Consider the following 17194-nt stretch of genomic DNA (forward strand, 5'->3'; position numbering starts at 1 on the left):
TTGAACCACCAGCCTTCTGGTTAGCAGTCAAGTGCTTTTAGCCACTATGCTACCAGAGCTAGTTTAGACAAACTAAGTAGAAGTCCACAAGAATAACAAAGATTGATCAACAGTTTTACAGTGTTTATCCATGAAATAAGAACTAAGGTAGAAAAATAATGTGTATGTGTTATGTTCAAATATCAGAAAGATGGTTTTACTTTCAAATTTTAGTCCTTTAGAACTATGGCTAGGTCTCAAAAACATAAGGGGAGATAGTCTGGTACCTTCAGAGGAATTCATATTCACCAAGTAGGGCTGGAAATAAGGGCCTCAAGTGATTGTGATGAAACATTTTGGAATGATTTATTTAGTAGAATTATTTTACTGTGCAGATGCTAAATAATGGTTTGTATGTACTTTTTCTATTTATCACTTTTAGCTATAATGGACTAGCTTGGATCACACCAACTTTTACTTCACACTAAGAATAAGAAAAGCTGGCTTAAAAAAAAAATCTGTTTGAGAGTGTTAAAGAATTACCAAGACAGACGTAACTCAGATGGATAAGATCTTAGAGCCTGACATTCTTTTCTACTTTTCATTTCAAGGCATTAGCTGATTTGTAAGTAGTGCCAAACTGAGAGTATAAAAAGCCTAGTAGAAAGAAGTTGAGGAGCTCAACAGAGCTTTTGGCAGTTTCATGGGGTTGGGAAATAAAAATTGGAGTCTAGGGTCTGCTAAGTAGGAGTAGCCTTGGAAAGTACCCTAGTGGTTTTCAAAGTATGGTCTCCAGGCCAGCAGCATCAACATTACCTGGCAACTTGTTAGAAATGCAAATTCTTGAGCCCAGACCTTACTGAATCAGAAACTTTGGGGATAAGGCCTAGCAATCTTTGTTTTAACAAGTCCTTTGGGTGAGCTGGATGCCTGCTAAAATTTGAGAGTTACTTCCCTAGGCTTTTCAGTTTGAACTCCTGAAAGGTCATAGCCTCAGAATATGGAAAAATAAGAATTAGACAACATGAAGACGTCCGCAGCATCAAGTCGGCTCATTCCCAGTGTAGATTAGTCTGTCCTACTTTGTCAGAAACAAAAGTAAACTTACTCAGATTATTCCTAGAACTTTTTATATGCAATGTCCAATATATTATATGTACAATATATAATGACCAGGCATACCAATATGCAAGGTCAAATGACCAAATTAAGATAAAAAAATAGTTAAGAGACATTCACAAATGTTTGCTATTAGAGTTTTTAGATACATATTTTAAATAACTTCAATATATTCACTGAGATAATGTTAAGATGGAAAATTTTAGCAGAGAAATGGAATCTATAAAGAAGATTCACATGAAAATTGAAGTCTTAAAAAATACAATTGAACTATGAGACCAGAACTAGAGGGTACCTGGCTACCAATGTCAACCACTTGGAGGGGGATCTATGTAGGAGACCCTGGATAGAGAGGTAGAAAAAGGTGGAACAAAACTCTAAAGTATTTGGGAAATAAAAAAAGGGGGACCAGGTTTGCTGGTCTGATAGAGCCTAGTGGAACTACTGAGACTATGGCCCCTAGCTGCCCTTAAGGTCCAGAATTGAACCACACCTATGGCTTCCAGCCAAGCAAAAGACAGGCATAGGAGTTGAACATTTACCTGAGGTAAATACACTCCTTGGAGAGAACAAGCATGGGAGAAAGAAGGGCTGTTTATGCACAGGGAGACAGCTCAGGGGGCAGGAGTGCATGGAGGGATGGACACAGGGAAGAAGTGACTGTCGGGAGGAAGTGGGAGGCGAGCTGATATATTGTGGTGAATTGTGGTCAATGTCATGAGACAAAGTGTAGGTGAACTACTGTATGGAAAGTGAATTTGCTCTGTAAATTTTCACCCAAATCACAATAAAAAAAAAAAAATACAATTGAGAACCTGTATAAGGGTTTAATAGTAGATTAGACACACCTGTTAACAGAATTGTTGGGGGAGGGAGAAGCTAGGTTAGTCAAAAAAATAAAAAAACAAAAAACCTGGCCTGAAGGAAAATAAAGAAAATACAGAATAGAGTATAAGATACATATGAGATGGGGTGAAAAAGTAGACTGCACATGTAATTGCATGTTCTAGAAGGAGAAAAGAAGAGAAGAACAGTGGTGGCAAAAGCAATATTTGAAAAAATAATTACCAATGAATACTTGAAGTCTATGAAAGAAACCAAGACATAGAATCAAGAAGCTCAGTGAACTCCAAACAGGATAAATACTGAGAAAACTACACCTAGGCTCATTAGAATGAAAACTGCTGAAAATCAAAGACAAGAGACAAATCCTAAAATCTGAGAAAAAGACATATAACCTTCAAAGGAGCAAAAATAAGATTAAAAGCTGACTTAACAACAGAAATGATAAAAGTCAGAATATAATAGAACATATTCAAATATTGAAAGAAATAATTGCCAACCTAGCAATGCAGCAAAAGTTCTAAAAAAAAAAAAGAAAAGAAAAGCAGGTAAAAAAAGATGTCATGATACCAAAAAAACCTGAGATAATTTTTTACCAGCAGATATGCACTAAAAATAAAACTAGGAAGTCTTCAAGCAGAAAAAATAACTCCATATTTATAGGAAAGAATGAGCAATAGAAAGTGCTAATTGAATCTAAATGAATGTTGATTGTATAAAACAATAATAATGATGTCTTGTGAGACTTAAAATACATGTGTAATTAAAATACATTATAAACAATAGCACAGAAATGGGGAGAAGGGATAAATGAAGTTAAAATATTCTGGTTTCTTTTCATTGTCCTAGAAGTGGTAAAAATCCTAATTTATATTACACTTACAAATCAAAGATACATTTTTAATCTCTAAGGAAATCAATAAAGAAAAAAGAAAAGAAACTATAATTGACATATTAATAAAAGAAAAAATGAAATAATAAAATATTTGATTAATTTCAAAGGAAATAATTATGAAAATAATAAGGTAAATTGGACAAATATTAAGATGATTTGAATATAAATGTCAATAATTACATTAAATACAAATGGAATAAATTACCCTTTAAAAGACAAAGATTTTTAGACTGGAAAAAAATCAAAACTGTTCCCTACATGAAACATATCTTAACTTTTTAAAAGATTGCATATCAAATAGATACAAAATTCTAACCAAAAGAAAGCTGACAGAGCTATACTAATACAGACAAAGTAGACTTTAATGCAAGAAGCATTACTGGGGATAAACAGAGAGATTTCAAAATGGCAAATCCATCAGGAAAATAGGACAATTCTAAATTTCTATATATTTAATTTAAAAAAACAAACAAACAAACCAAACTCACTGCCATCAAGTCAATTCTGACTCATAGAGACCCCATTGGGTTTCTGAGGCAGTGAATTTTTACAGAAGTAGATTGCCCCATCTTCCTTCCATGGAGGGACTGGTGGGTTTGAACTGCCAACCTTCTGGTTAGCAGTCAAATGCCTTAAGCACTGCACTACCAAAGCTCCCCATACACTTAATTAGGCAACCTCAAAGTAAAATATAAAGCAAAAATAACAAAACTAAAAGGAGAAAAATACAAATCCACAATCATATTCTCTTAGTAAGCATACACAGGCATAAAAGAAGTTAAGATATAGAATACTTAAGCAACATTACTAACCAACTTGACTTAACTGATAGATACAGAACATTGTATGCAACAATCACAGAATATATTTTCTTTTCAAATGACACATGTAATATTTATCAAAATTTGATGATTTACTGGGCTAAAATTTAAAAAAAAAACAAAAACCAAACAAATCAAGCTCACTGCCATTGAGTCAGATCCGACTCACAGCAACCACTCATTGGTTTCTGAGACAGTATCTCAATGGAAGTAGATTGCTCAACCTTCCTTCTGAGGAGTGGCTGGTGGGTTTGAACTGCCAGCCTTCTGGTTAGCAGTCAAATGCCTTAGGCACTACGCCATCAGAGCTCCCCGGGCTAGAATTAAGTCCCACTTTTCAAAGAATTTAATTATTTCAACTATCTTTCTAATGTCTCTGAAACATTCATGTTAAATGATTTAAACATTCTCCCTGTAATCTCTTTTAGCATCTCTTCACTCTAGTTTAAAATGATCCCAATCTGTGAATTAGTACTCCGAGATGAAATGCAATTTTATACTAGTTTTTACATACAAGGTCCCAAACCAACCAATCAACCAAACAGATCACTCTGAACTTACCTTCCGTTTCAGAGGGTACCACTTCAACTGTTTATTCTGTTTGTTGTTCCAGTCCCATGTTTCCAAATCAAGTTCTACTTCACCTAGGAAACTATTGCGTTTAAATGTATCCCGATGCCAAACAGATACATTAAGCTTCTGTGTCTTTAAGCTTTGCTTTTCAATTTTGTACTGCAGTTCAAAGAAGGAAATTAAAATGATGAATAGTATTACTTCATGCCAAAGTTATGACATAGAGATGAAGAGAATAATCATCTGTGTAGATCAGATTTTCTCATCTGCTAGGTTTCAAGTCTGAAAATTATTGCGAAGTCATCTTATTCTAAAAGTGTATTGCTTCAAAGAACTGAAATCCATCTTCCACAAAAGCTAATTTGCTTTTCCTCTCTGGAAAAGCAAACCATAGCTCAAATATCATAGCTGGTAATAGCTCTCTAAAAGCAAAGCCAATTATTCAACTTTTACTGAGTTTTTTGTTCTAATTGGTAAAACAATAATTAAACTCAGACTAAAAATACAAATTAAGTTAAATCCAATGTTCTGTTTTCTACGTAAGGATAAAATATTTTTTTCAAAAATCACATACTTGTTTTTCCTGTTTCATATGGTCAAGTGGAAAAGATTTGGCATCATAACCATTTTTCATCTAAATGTAGTAAGTCCTTGATTATATATAATCATTGAAGGGATAACAGTACTTCTAAAAATAATCTCCATTTGGCTTTAGAATGTACTGTGTGAATATCCCTTTTGGTTGTAGCCGACTTGCCTTTCTCTGAGTTTACTATTTAAATTAGCTGGCATGTCCTGAGTATAGGGTTGAAGTAGCTGACCTAGAAATAGTAGGGTGCTGGGGTACATAATAGTCAGATTACGATTAAAAATTTACTAAAGAAAATCTACAAAGTAGTTAATTAATCCATGGATGACAAAGAGTTTATTTAATAGCTTTTTCTTTTCCCAGGGGATATCAAATACTTTAACAGAATTTTTAGAAAGAGAGAATGAACAGTATATTTTAATGCTATTTGTTTGAAATGATCTGTTACTCATAACTAAAGTATCCTGATACAATTTGGGAGAGAAAAAGAATATGTGTGTTTGAACTAAGTATACTTTTCACTTACTTGTCCATCCATCCAACCCTCCAATAAACATTTTTTTGAGTACCTATGATATGCCAGACACTGTACCAAGAGTTAGGGCTACAAAAGTAATAGCTAATAGCCAACACTTACTAAATCTTTAATGTATACTAATCACTTTATTAACTTTTTAAATCATTTGATCAGATCTGAGTTGTAAATAAGCAATTTTCCCAAGGGTACACAGTTTGTAAGGAACTTAAAGTTGTTATCTTCCTTCAGGGAATTTACAGTTTAGCAGGAAGGCTGACAATTAAACCAGTACTTAAAGTACTGAGTGTTAATATAGCTTAGTATGCAACATGTTATTGAAGCAGAAGGTAGCAAGGGAAATTAGGGATTATGGACAAACTCTCATAGGAAGAGGGATTTAAGGCTTTGAAGGTGGTAGTTCTACTGCTCATCTGCCAGTCTGTCATACTGTGGTGGTATTTCATATACCAGCAGGGTCACCTAGAGACAGATGAAGAAATTGAAGATTTTTACAAACATCTGCAGTCTGAAATTGACCAAACACATACTCAAAATGTATCGATAATTACTGTTGATTGGAATATGAAAGTTGCAAACAAGCAAGCAGCATTGGTAGATGGAAAATGTTGCCTTGGCAAAAGAAATGATGCCAGATATCGCATGATAGAATTTTGCAAGATCCAAGATTTATGCATTGTAAATACCTCTCTTCAACAATAAAAATGGAAATGATACACATGGACCTCAGCAGATGGAATACACAGGAATCAAATTGACTATATCTGTGGAAAGGGATGAGGAGGCTTAATATCAGTCAGAACAAGATCAGAGGCTGACCGTGGAAGAGACCATCAATTGCTCATATGCAAGTTTAAGTTGAAGCTGAAGAAAATTAAAACCAGTCCACAAGAGCCAAAACATGACCTTGAGTATATCCTACCTGAATTTAGAGACCATCTGAAGAACAGATTTGATGCACCGAACACCAATGACTGATAGACCAGACAAGCTGTGTGGGGTGACATCAAGGACATCATACATAAAGAAAGCACAAGTTCATTAAAAAGACAGGGAAGGAAGGAAATATCAAAATGGCTGTTAGAAAACACTCTGAAACTTGCTCTTGAATAGAGAGTAGCTAAAGTGAATGGAAGAAATGATGAAGTAAAAGAGCTGAACAGAAGATTTCAGAGGGCAGCCAGAGAAGACAAATTAAAGTACCATAATGAAATGTACAAAGACCTGGAGTTAGAAAATCAAAAGGGAATAACACACTCGCATTTCTCAAGCTGAAAGAACTGAAGAAAAAATTCAAGCCTCAGCTTGCAATACTGAAGGATTCTAGGGGCAAAATATTGAACTATGCTGGAAGAAGCATCAAAAGAAGATGGAAGGAATACATGGAGTCACTGAGCCAAAAAGAATGGTGGACATTCAACCATTTCAAGAGGTAGCTTTGATCAAGAACTGATGGTACTGAAGGAAGAAGTCCAAGCTGCATTGAAGGCATTGGCAAAAAACAAGACTCCAGGAATTAATGGAATACCCATTGAGAAGTTTCACAAACAGATGCAGTGTTGAAGGCACTTACTTGTTTTATGCCAAGAAATTTAGAAGACAGCTACCTGGCCAGCCAACTGGAAGAGATCCATATTTGTGCCCATTCCAAAGAAAGGTGATACAACAGAAAGCAGAAATTATCAAACAATATCATTAATATCAAATGCAAGTAAAATTTTGCTGAAGATAATTAAAAAATGAATGCAGCAGTATATTGAAAGGAAACTGCTAGAAACTCAAGCCAGGTTCAGAAAAGAATGTGGAGAGAGGGATATCATTGCTGATGTCGGGTGGATCTTGGCTGAAAGCAATGAATACCACAAAAATGCTTACTTATGTTTTACTGACTATGCAAAAGCATTCAACTGTGTGAATCACAAAAGAAAATTATGGACAACACTGTGAATAATGGGAATTCCAAACACTTAATTGTTCTCAGGAGAAACATGTACATAGACCAAGCAGCAGTTGTTCCAACAGAATAAGGGGACATTGCATAGTTTAAAGTCAGGAAAGGTGTGCATCAGGGTTGTGGCCTTTCACCATACTTATTTGTGTGCTGAGCAAATAATCTGAGAAGTTGGGTTATATGAAGAAGAACAAGGCATCAGGATTGGAGGACGACTCATTAATAACCTGCAATATGCAGATGACACAACCTTGCTTGTTGAAAGTGAAGAGAATTTGAAGCACTTGCTGAAGTAGATAAGTAGATCAAAGACTACAGCTTCAGTATGAATTACACTTTAGCATCAAAGAAGACAAAATCCTTACAACTGGCCCAATAAGCAACATTATAAATACAGAAAAGACTGAAGTTGTCAAAGATTTCATTTTACCTAGACCCAAAATCAACACCCATGGAAACAACAGTTAAAAAATCAAATGACATACTGCATTGGGGAAATTTACTGAAAAGACCTCTTTAAAGAGCAAAGATGTCACTTTCAGGACTAAGGTGCACCTCATATTTTCAATAGCCTCATATGCATGTGAGAGCTGGACAATGAATAAGGAAGGACCACAGAACACTATTGAATGTACCATGGACTGCTATAACAATGAACAAATTTGTCTTGGAGGAAGTACAGCCAGAATGCTCCTTAGAAGCAAGAATGGCCAGACTTCATCTCACCTTCTTTGGTCATGTTGTCAGAAGGGACCTGTTCCTTGAGAAGGATATCATGCTTGGTAAAGTAGAAGGTCAGTGAAAAAGGGGAAGGCCCTCAACAAGATGGACTGACACAGTGGCTGCAATGATGGGCTCAAGACATGGCAACAATTGTGAGGATGGCACAGGATCAGGCAGTGTTTCGTTCTCTTGTACAGAAGGTCACTAAGAGTTGGTACTGACTCTATGGTACCTAACAACAACAGGAGGTAGTTAGGGAAAGAATGTGGGGAGAGAACTACTAACCAAAATGAACAGAAGGCCCTAGTAGTGTGAGAAAATATAGCTGCTCCAAAGAATTGAAAGGGATTCAATGTGGCTTGAATAGAGAATATGAAAGGGAGAGATGAGGCTGAAACTCAGGTTGCAGAGGGACTGGTATGCATGTTAAGAAGCACAGACTTGATCCTAAGAGTAATGGAAATCCTAAAAGGTTTTAAGTGATGAAATGAGATGAATTCTGCTTTTAGAAGATCATTCTGGTTGCTGTTTTCAACTGTACCAGGTGTGTGCCCTTGAGCAATTTACTTTATTTCCCTAAGATTCGTTTGCCTCATCTGTGAGATGCAGATAATAATACCTGCCTGGCAAAGTATTTATGGAGAGGAAATGAGATAATGCATAATAGATAGCTTCATAAAAAGCAAGACTCCCAGAAAATTTTTATTATTTCCCTTCTCTCTTGGTGACTGACTTTATCTGTAAAGACACTACTCAAGAAGACATGGATATTTAAATACCTGTCATTGTTTATGAATTTCCTATCTAGAGAGTTCACGTACCCTCAATATCTCGTTGTATACAGGATTCAAGGTTTTCTTCACTACAAATGTTTTCTTCTTGCCCATTTTGCCTTTGTCTGGCAACAGATAGGTCTTTACATATCTAAAAAGAGAATTTAACACCTAAGATGGTCAGGAGATAAAAGTAATGTTTCTACTTCTACTTAAAAAAATGCATCAAAAACTAACAACAAAAATAATTACTTCAGGACACTGAGAAAAACCAAACCAAAACCAAACCTAATGCTGTTGAGTCAATTCCAACTGATAGTGACAGACTAGAACTGCCCCCTAGGATTTCCAAGGCTTTGTAAATCTTTATGGAAGAAGACTGCCACATCTTTCTCCCACGAAATAGCTGGTGGTTTCAAATTGCTGAGCTGTTGGTTAATAACCCAGCATTTAACCATTGTGCCACCAGAGTTACTTACACTGAGAAAAGCAGTAAGTAATAAATACTTATACCTTATACTTAAATGATTAAAGGGATTTCAGAAGACTTGATCATTTGGTGTTGCTTCGAGGAATTTTAAAGGACATTTTCCAAATTCTACTTTTCCTTTTACCTAATGTGAGTCAGAATTGAGTGGACAGCTACCAACAACTAAAAACAGTACTTAATGTGTTGTGGGTATTAGTTTTTTCCCTAAGCCAAAAGGCTTTGTGCTTACATATTTTATTTTATTTTATTTTTTTATGTTTTTTTATGGTCTTTTGAAAAAAAAGTTAATCTTAGCACACATCTAATTAAGCCATGAAACAAACCAAACCCACTGCTGAGTTGATGCTGACTCATAGCAGCCCTACAGGACAGAGGAGAACTGCCCCATAGGGTTCCAAGGCTGTAATCTTTATAGCCACAGACTGCCACATCTTCTGTTGAGTGGCTGGTGGGTTCAAACTGCTGACCTTTCAGTTAGCAGCTGAGCACTTTAACCACTATTCTATCAGGGCTCCTTAATCAAGTCATATCAATGTAAAATAAATAAATAAATAAATGACATCAAGCCCAGTTATATTTATGATAAAAAAAGAAAAAGGATTTTTTTCTCAGACTTCTGCAAAGAGATAAGTGGGAGACATGATTCAACTTTTGCAAATAGAATGAAATGTAATCAAGCCTATGATTTAAAAGATGAACTAGTAATTTTCCCTAAAAATCTTCTGTAGGATGTAATTTAAATATAGAAGCTGCCTCATTCTAGAATCACAACTATTTCTACAGCACCAAACATTATGACTTGGGAGCTCTGGTACTGTAGTGCCTAAGGCACTTGACTGCTAACCAAAAGACTGGGGGTTCAAACCCACCAGCCACTCCTGGGAAGGAAGCTGGGGCAATCTACTTCCATAGTGATACTGCCACGGAAACCCAAGGAGGGGTCGCTATGAGTCAGGTCCGCCTCGATGACACTTAACAACAACAAACATTATGACTATGCTCCCCGCAAAAGAAACCAAACCTGTTGCAATCGAGTTGATTCCTACTCACAGTGACCCTTATAGGATGGAGTAGGACTTCCCCACAGGGTTTCCAAGGCTGTAATCTTTACAGAAACAGACTGCCACATCTTTCTCCTTGCAAGTGGCTGGTGGGTTCCAACCGCTGACCTTTCAGTTGGCAGCTGAACATTTAACCACTGTGCCACCATGGCTCCTTACTTACGCCCCACAAGTCCCTAATTTTAGAAAAAGTGTTGTGTAAAGAGGCATGGGTTCCAGCTCTTAATCCTCATTCTTCCATTGATTATCTGAATTTGGGCAAATAAGTCACTGGCTCTTACTTCCTTATCTGTAAAATAAAGGAACTGGACAAGATGACCTCAAAAGTCCTTTTCAAATGTTAATAAGCTTGGCATATGAATTTATAAAGTAAATAAAAAAGTGTTACCTTCAACTTTTCTTTTTCAAACAGTCCTTTTAACAGTCTTAAACCCTCCCTTTGGTTACTTTCTTCCCTTCCAATGCTTACAAGATTAATAGTTTGAGGGCTAGGAGAAAGTAGGTGATTCCAAAATGTACTCACGGGTCTGAACGCTGTTTTTTCACATCCGCTGCTGCTAAATCCTTACACTGGGCCACAAAAACATGCAACTCCTTCAATGAGTCCACATAGTCGATTGCAAACTGAATATTCCCTTTAACTTCCAGATTGCCAAAGTCTCCACTATAAACACTCATCACACTGCCACTCACCTGAAAGCATCAGAAACACACAGTGTTTGTTTCTACCTCATTCTTGAACTCAGCATAAGGACCATGGGTAAAATCCTTGCTTGCCAGTATTTCTCTAACTTGCATATAAAAGCTTTACTTTAATATGGCATAAAGATGTATCAACCCAGACAACCTGGCATGATACAAATGACAAGTGCTTAAAAACATTTGCCCTTTAACAGACTAAGATGAAAAGTGAAATGCAAAGATATGTAGTTGTTGCCTCATTTCAAAGAAGGGTGATTTGATGCTAGATGTCATCCACATCCCCATTTTCAGGCATATTTAAAAGTCAAAGACAGAGGATGTGATAAGCCTCAGGACCACAAACCACAGTGACACATTGCTCCATCAAATTTGTAGGGCACTGAAAAGGAATTTTACTACCTTACCCACCCACTGACTCTAAGAAAAGGCTTACTGAACCATGTGCTTTTATAGGTCAGAAAGGATAGGAAACGGATGACTAATGAAGGGCCCCTAAAATCTTCCCAAGGGCAGACAATAGATTTTTATCAGCAGAAATTCAATTTAAACAGATTCTAAAACAAAACAAAGAATGGGATAAATGCCAATCTTGTAAGAATTTAAGCACAGTTTTATCATTTGATTAGAACACCTGGTGAGCTAAGAATATATGTATGTGTCATGCTAAATGCCACTGAGTCGACTGCAACTCATAACAACACCTCCTTGGGTTCCTAATGTGGTATCTCTACAGAAGTAGATTGCCTAGTCTTCCTTCCAAGGAGTGGCTGGCGGGTCTGAACAGCCAGCATTCTGGTTGGCAGTCAAATACCTTAGGCACTATGCCACCAGAGATCCTATATGTATGTGTATCAGAGAAACATTTGGTTAAGGTATGCAGATATATTTTTATGTGTGTGTATGTATATACACTCACACACTACACGCACACACTACTACCTCACTTTACGTAAGAAGTTCTTTGTAAGTAAAATTTTCTTAAATCAAGTCTGAGCAACTATCCTTAGAGAGTTTTCCTTTAAAAACCTTATTCCAAATCCTTCCATGAGAATCACCTCACATGCTCTTTTATGAACTTTGGTATTTTTATTCATCAGATTTGCTAAAGAGAGGTATAATTCCGTATGTGTAAACAGTATATGAACATATATCTAATACAAGCAGACTTTATTACAGTTACCCTATTTGTTGCATAGAGAAATGGAGTAGTTTATCTTGTTGGCAATTTAGGTTTATTCTTGAAGTACTGTTTTCTTAAAAAAAACACATTTATAATGGATATGATCCCCTCCATAATTTCCCTCCCCTTTCAAAAAAAAAAAAAGAAGTAAAATAGAGAAAAGGGAGATTTAGGAAGCTAGAAGCTAACTGCGGATTAGAGAAGAAGCTCATGCCCTTGGAATCTGAGGAATACAACAGGAGGACGTTTTCAATGAGCAAGAGCGAGGCTGAGCAAGGTTCACAGAAGCAGATATTAACATGGTGCATTTGTTTACATACAGAAGACAAGGACGTCATGCCAGAGGAGCTGCTAAGATTGGTTAAAGAGCTCGGGCTCTTCTTGTGTCTGCTGAGCTGGTAACTGCTTTCTGATGCTGTATCTGTTTCTCTGTCATCACTCTACAAAACATCATATAATACACACAGTATTTAAATTCACAATGAGTCAAAATCAGAATCTCTGTTTAGTCAAAGACAATATCTTGGTGTCCCACTTATCTATGATATTTCCCAAGGTCAATGGACACTAGTGATAACTGTCAGAGAATGGGATACAGGATGGGGCGGATGGTCTGCCTTGGACCTCATCTAAGGAGGATAGTGGCTAGCTACCAAAATAAGTTAATTTTTTCACCAAAAGGTGCTACAGACAGCAGCACTATTGCAAGCTTTCTTGTCATTCAATGTTGTTGTTGTTGTTATGTGCTGTCAAGTTGAACCCGACTAATAGTGACCCCTCCTGGAGTTTCTGAGGTGGTATCACTATGGAAGTAGATTGCCCAACCTTCCTTCCGAGGAGTGGCTGGTGGGTTTGAACCACCAGCCTTCTGGTTAGCAGTCAAGTGCCTTAGGCATTATGCTACCAGAGCTCCTAACTGTATATTTATTTTTCATGGAGAACTTTCATGATATATATGAGAAATCAATTTTACTCAGACATAAATGGTCTAAGATTTACTGTAAAAAAAAGTCATGCTGAAATTCCTCATTATTAACATAGCCATAATGTCCCTAAAAATAAAATCTTTTACTTTAGACTCTGTTAAACTAGGAAAAAGAAATTCCAGTCTGATGTTTCAACTAAAGGTATGTTTTTATTTTAAGCCATCCTTTATATATTCCTATAGTGCTATTTGTTTATGTTATGTTGTCATGGGGTAGTATATAAAATAAGTATTCTGTCCACATTCGATTTTAATACATTTCTTAAAAAAAAAAAAAAAAAAAAAGCAATGAGGTACTTATTTTAATGATGTCTCAGGAAATATTTACCTGAGACAAGAAAGGAAGTGGCAACAACAAATTTTTTTATATTTAATCTAAGTTTATTTGATAGAGGTTTAAAACATTTGTGATTTGTGATTTAGAATGAGCTTCTTTTGGTTTGGAGGGTTTATGGGGTAGTTCAGTGGCTACCATGGTTAAGGGACCACCTACACACAGTAGTTAGTTCATGCCAACATATTCCAGGGCCATGCAATTATGCATTAATATAATGGATGCCAATTCCAATGCAGATTAAGAAAAGGGGTTAAAGAACAACAAAATCAATCACTTACATTGATGGATGAGAAAAGAATCCCCGCTCAAGGATTAAAAAATAGAGTATACAATTTTAATGTGTTTCTGTTCTCATACTTCTTACATGCTTACAGGCATGTCCCTCTATTACCACATGTATTATATTCTACCTAGTATATCAGACTCCTTAGTGAACTACTGAAAAAAACTGGACCTGTCTTGTCAACATGGAACAACGCATTTCACATAGCTGGCACTCAACACATGTGACCAATGTTAAGCCTCAAAGAGACCGTGAACAAGGGAACAAGGCCTGATTTTATCTCCACTTCCTTTTCAATGCTCAGTTCAACTCTATATACTTTGAAAGGTAAAATGATATGGCTTGATTTTGGCATCTGTGATGCATGAATCCAAATGATCTGGACTCTATTCTGTGTGGAACTATAAGACAGCAAGTTAAAACTGAAGGGAGGAGGGGAAAAAAAATTAGGAGCTGGTATCATTTGCCTCTCAAAATATTATATGGTTCATTCACATGACCACCCAAATCCTCCTGTGTTGGGAGACCAAAGCTGATTTACAAAGGTATAAAACCATAGGAACTCCATGGGGTGACTGCCACTGGTTTCTTGCTAATGAGTTAGTTCCAAAAGATGAGTGATTCTTTCCAAATGCAGCTGTAATGTGGGATCTTAAACATAAACAAGAGCTGAATGTTTGAAGATAGGGTTCATCGATGTCCATGCCAAACCAAAAACCAAATCCACTGCCATTGAGTCGATTCTGACTCATAGTAACCCTATATAACAGAGTATAAATGAGCCACAGGGTTTCTAAGACTTCTTACATGCTTACAGGCATGTCCCTCTATTACCACATGTGTTACGTTTTACCTAGTATATCAAATTGCCATATCTTTCTCCCAAGGAGTGGCTGGTGGGTTTGAACTGCCAACCTTTTGGTTAGCAGCCTAGTGCTTTAACCACTGTGCAACCAGGTCTCTTTCCTGGTGAATGAACAGAGGGGTATAATTTACTTGGTGCTCACGGAGTGGGGGCAATATGTATTTGTTGTCCAAAGCTTTCTTAACATTCTACCTACCAAGAGAATGCTTGAAGATGAAGCCTTCTATTTCACTACCAGAAATCAGACCAAAACTGCAAATAGTAACAGCTAACATTTACTGGGTACTCACTTTGTGCTTTCCCTGCATTATCCCACTGACTCCTTGTAACCTCATGTTGTAAGGTAAGGGGAAACCAGACTCAAGACAGGTTAAAGAACTTGTCCATGATTAGACAGCAAATAAGTATCATAGCCAGAACTGGGAATGTCTGATTCCAAAGTTCAGGCTTCTAACTACCTGACTGCAAGAACATGAGTTTGAATCAAAGGATTTGAATCCCAAATCTACTTTTTAGTAGCTGATGGATTTGGGGAAAGTTACTTAACCTCTCTAGGGCTCCTTTCTCTTTTATAAAATTGAAAAAAATACTATTTATCATATTCAGTTAGCAAAGGTTGGATTTTAGAATGAATATTAAGTGCCTGGTACATACTAGGTACTCAACAAATAGTAACTAATAGTCAAGAACTTATTTGAGATAACATGGGACAGCAGTAGGTCTGGAGTCAGATCTGGATTCCAGTCCTAATTCAACTCCTTTCCAGCTAAGTAAGGTTACTTTACCTCTCTAAGACTCAGTTTCCACACCTGTCATATGTGAGGATAATGATGGTGCCTCCATCCCAGTGTAGGTATGGGGATTAAATGAGATAATGTATTGCAAAGTGTCTAGCACCTACTCAAACCCAAACCAAACTGCCTTCGATTCTGACTCATAGCGACCCCCTTTGGGTTTCCGAGGCAGTAAATCTTTACAGAAGTAGATTGCACAGTCTTCTTTCTGTGGAGTAGCTGGTGGGTTTGAACCACCAACCTTCTGGTTAGTAGTCAAATGCCTTTGGCACCACACCACCAGAACTCCTTTAGCACCTACTAGATTCTTTAAGAGAGCTCTGGTAGCGTAGTGCCTAAGGTATTTGACTGCTAACCAGAAGGTTAGTGGTTCAAACCCACCAGCCACTCCTTGGAAGGAAGATCTATTTCCAGGGTGATACTGTGTCTGAAACCCAAAGAGGGGTCGCTATGAGTTGGGTCTGACTCAATGGCACATAACAACAACACAACAGATTCTGTAAGAGAGCTCTGGTGGCATGGTGACTAAGGCATTTGACTGCTAACCAGAAGGCTAGCAGTTCAAACCTACCAGCTACTCCTTGGAAGGAAGATGGGGCAAACTACTTCCGTACAGATACCGCCTCAGAAACACAAGGAGGGGGTCACTGTGAGTTGAATCAACTAGACAGCAGTTGAGTTTTTTTCCCCCCTAGATTCTTTAAAATTTGCTATTGTCATTGCTATTTTTATGATTTTAACAAACGTTTTCAAACTAGTTATGCTACCTAGACTAAGTTTTCATAAATTCTACTCTAAATTACAGAGGAGTACTTAGTTCATGTCAACATATTTCTGCCTTGATTCTTATTTTGTACTCACTTTGAAATAAAAGTCACATTTCCAAATCTATGCAATAACCAAAAAGAGTTACTATTTGAGTCAAATGAAACATGTCACCTTGTTCCAGGATCAACAACACTACCTCTATTGACTTGGAAGGCAAGGGTCAGTCCTGCTGACCTCTTTGGTCTCTGCCACAACAGAATACGAATATTCCAATCTTGGCATTAGAAAATCCACCTATCTGGTTCCATTTTTCTGAAAGTACAAAAGACGAACTTGCCTCATCTTGGAGAAATGCTGGAACAGACTTGCTCATCCTTTTGAGTTTGTCAGGATGGGAAAACTGATTACCAGGTTGTGATGGCACTGTGGAAACTAAACAGCAGCATTTCCATTTCAAAATTATTCTTACAATTGTCAGACAACATTAGGCATAAGTTGAAAACACATTTCTCTTTCATCTAAGAACAGAGACGTTTTTGTAAAAAGGTTAGAGGCACAGTAGTTTACATGCACAGGATCATAAGGTAAGCAACATGCAGTTTTCATAAATTACATAGAGAACTAGCAAGGAGGTGAACCAAATTCAAAATAAAAATTAATTAAAAAAACTAGGAGTTTTTATTGAATTGCAGCTGGACTTGAATTGTATTAAGGAATATTGTCAATATTTTAACAATTTTTTGATTGATTTTATTTTTTCATATTTGAATATCTAACCCCAAGATCTAAGCTATAATTTATTGGTTCATCTCCTCAAGATACATTATATTTCTAACATGCTGCAAGCTGAAAACTATTTCATCTGGATGGTAAAGATCTCTGTATACAAGTCAATAATAACAGTGGCCTGGCTATTTACTGAGAGCCT

General features: G+C 36.7%; 1 protein-coding gene across 1 annotated transcript in view; it reads right to left on the reverse strand.

Annotated features, from left to right (window-relative positions):
• The window catches only part of SYTL2 (synaptotagmin like 2), an 81897-nt gene that overhangs the window by 7570 nt on the left and 57133 nt on the right, over positions 1-17194 (reverse strand). Inside the window, exons 11-15 of the mRNA XM_007946250.2 lie at positions 16604-16698; positions 12555-12674; positions 10876-11045; positions 8850-8952; positions 4219-4389 (exon numbers count right to left, since the gene is read on the reverse strand). Of these exons, the coding sequence (XP_007944441.2) occupies positions 4219-4389; positions 8850-8952; positions 10876-11045; positions 12555-12674; positions 16604-16698 (659 nt within the window). The remainder of the gene's footprint in view (positions 1-4218; positions 4390-8849; positions 8953-10875; positions 11046-12554; positions 12675-16603; positions 16699-17194) is intronic.

Source organism: Orycteropus afer, unplaced genomic scaffold (genome assembly GCF_000298275.1).
Source record: "Orycteropus afer afer isolate SDZICR_OR568_19922 unplaced genomic scaffold, OryAfe1.0 scaffold00154, whole genome shotgun sequence".
Taxonomy (NCBI): Eukaryota; Metazoa; Chordata; class Mammalia; order Tubulidentata; family Orycteropodidae; genus Orycteropus; species Orycteropus afer.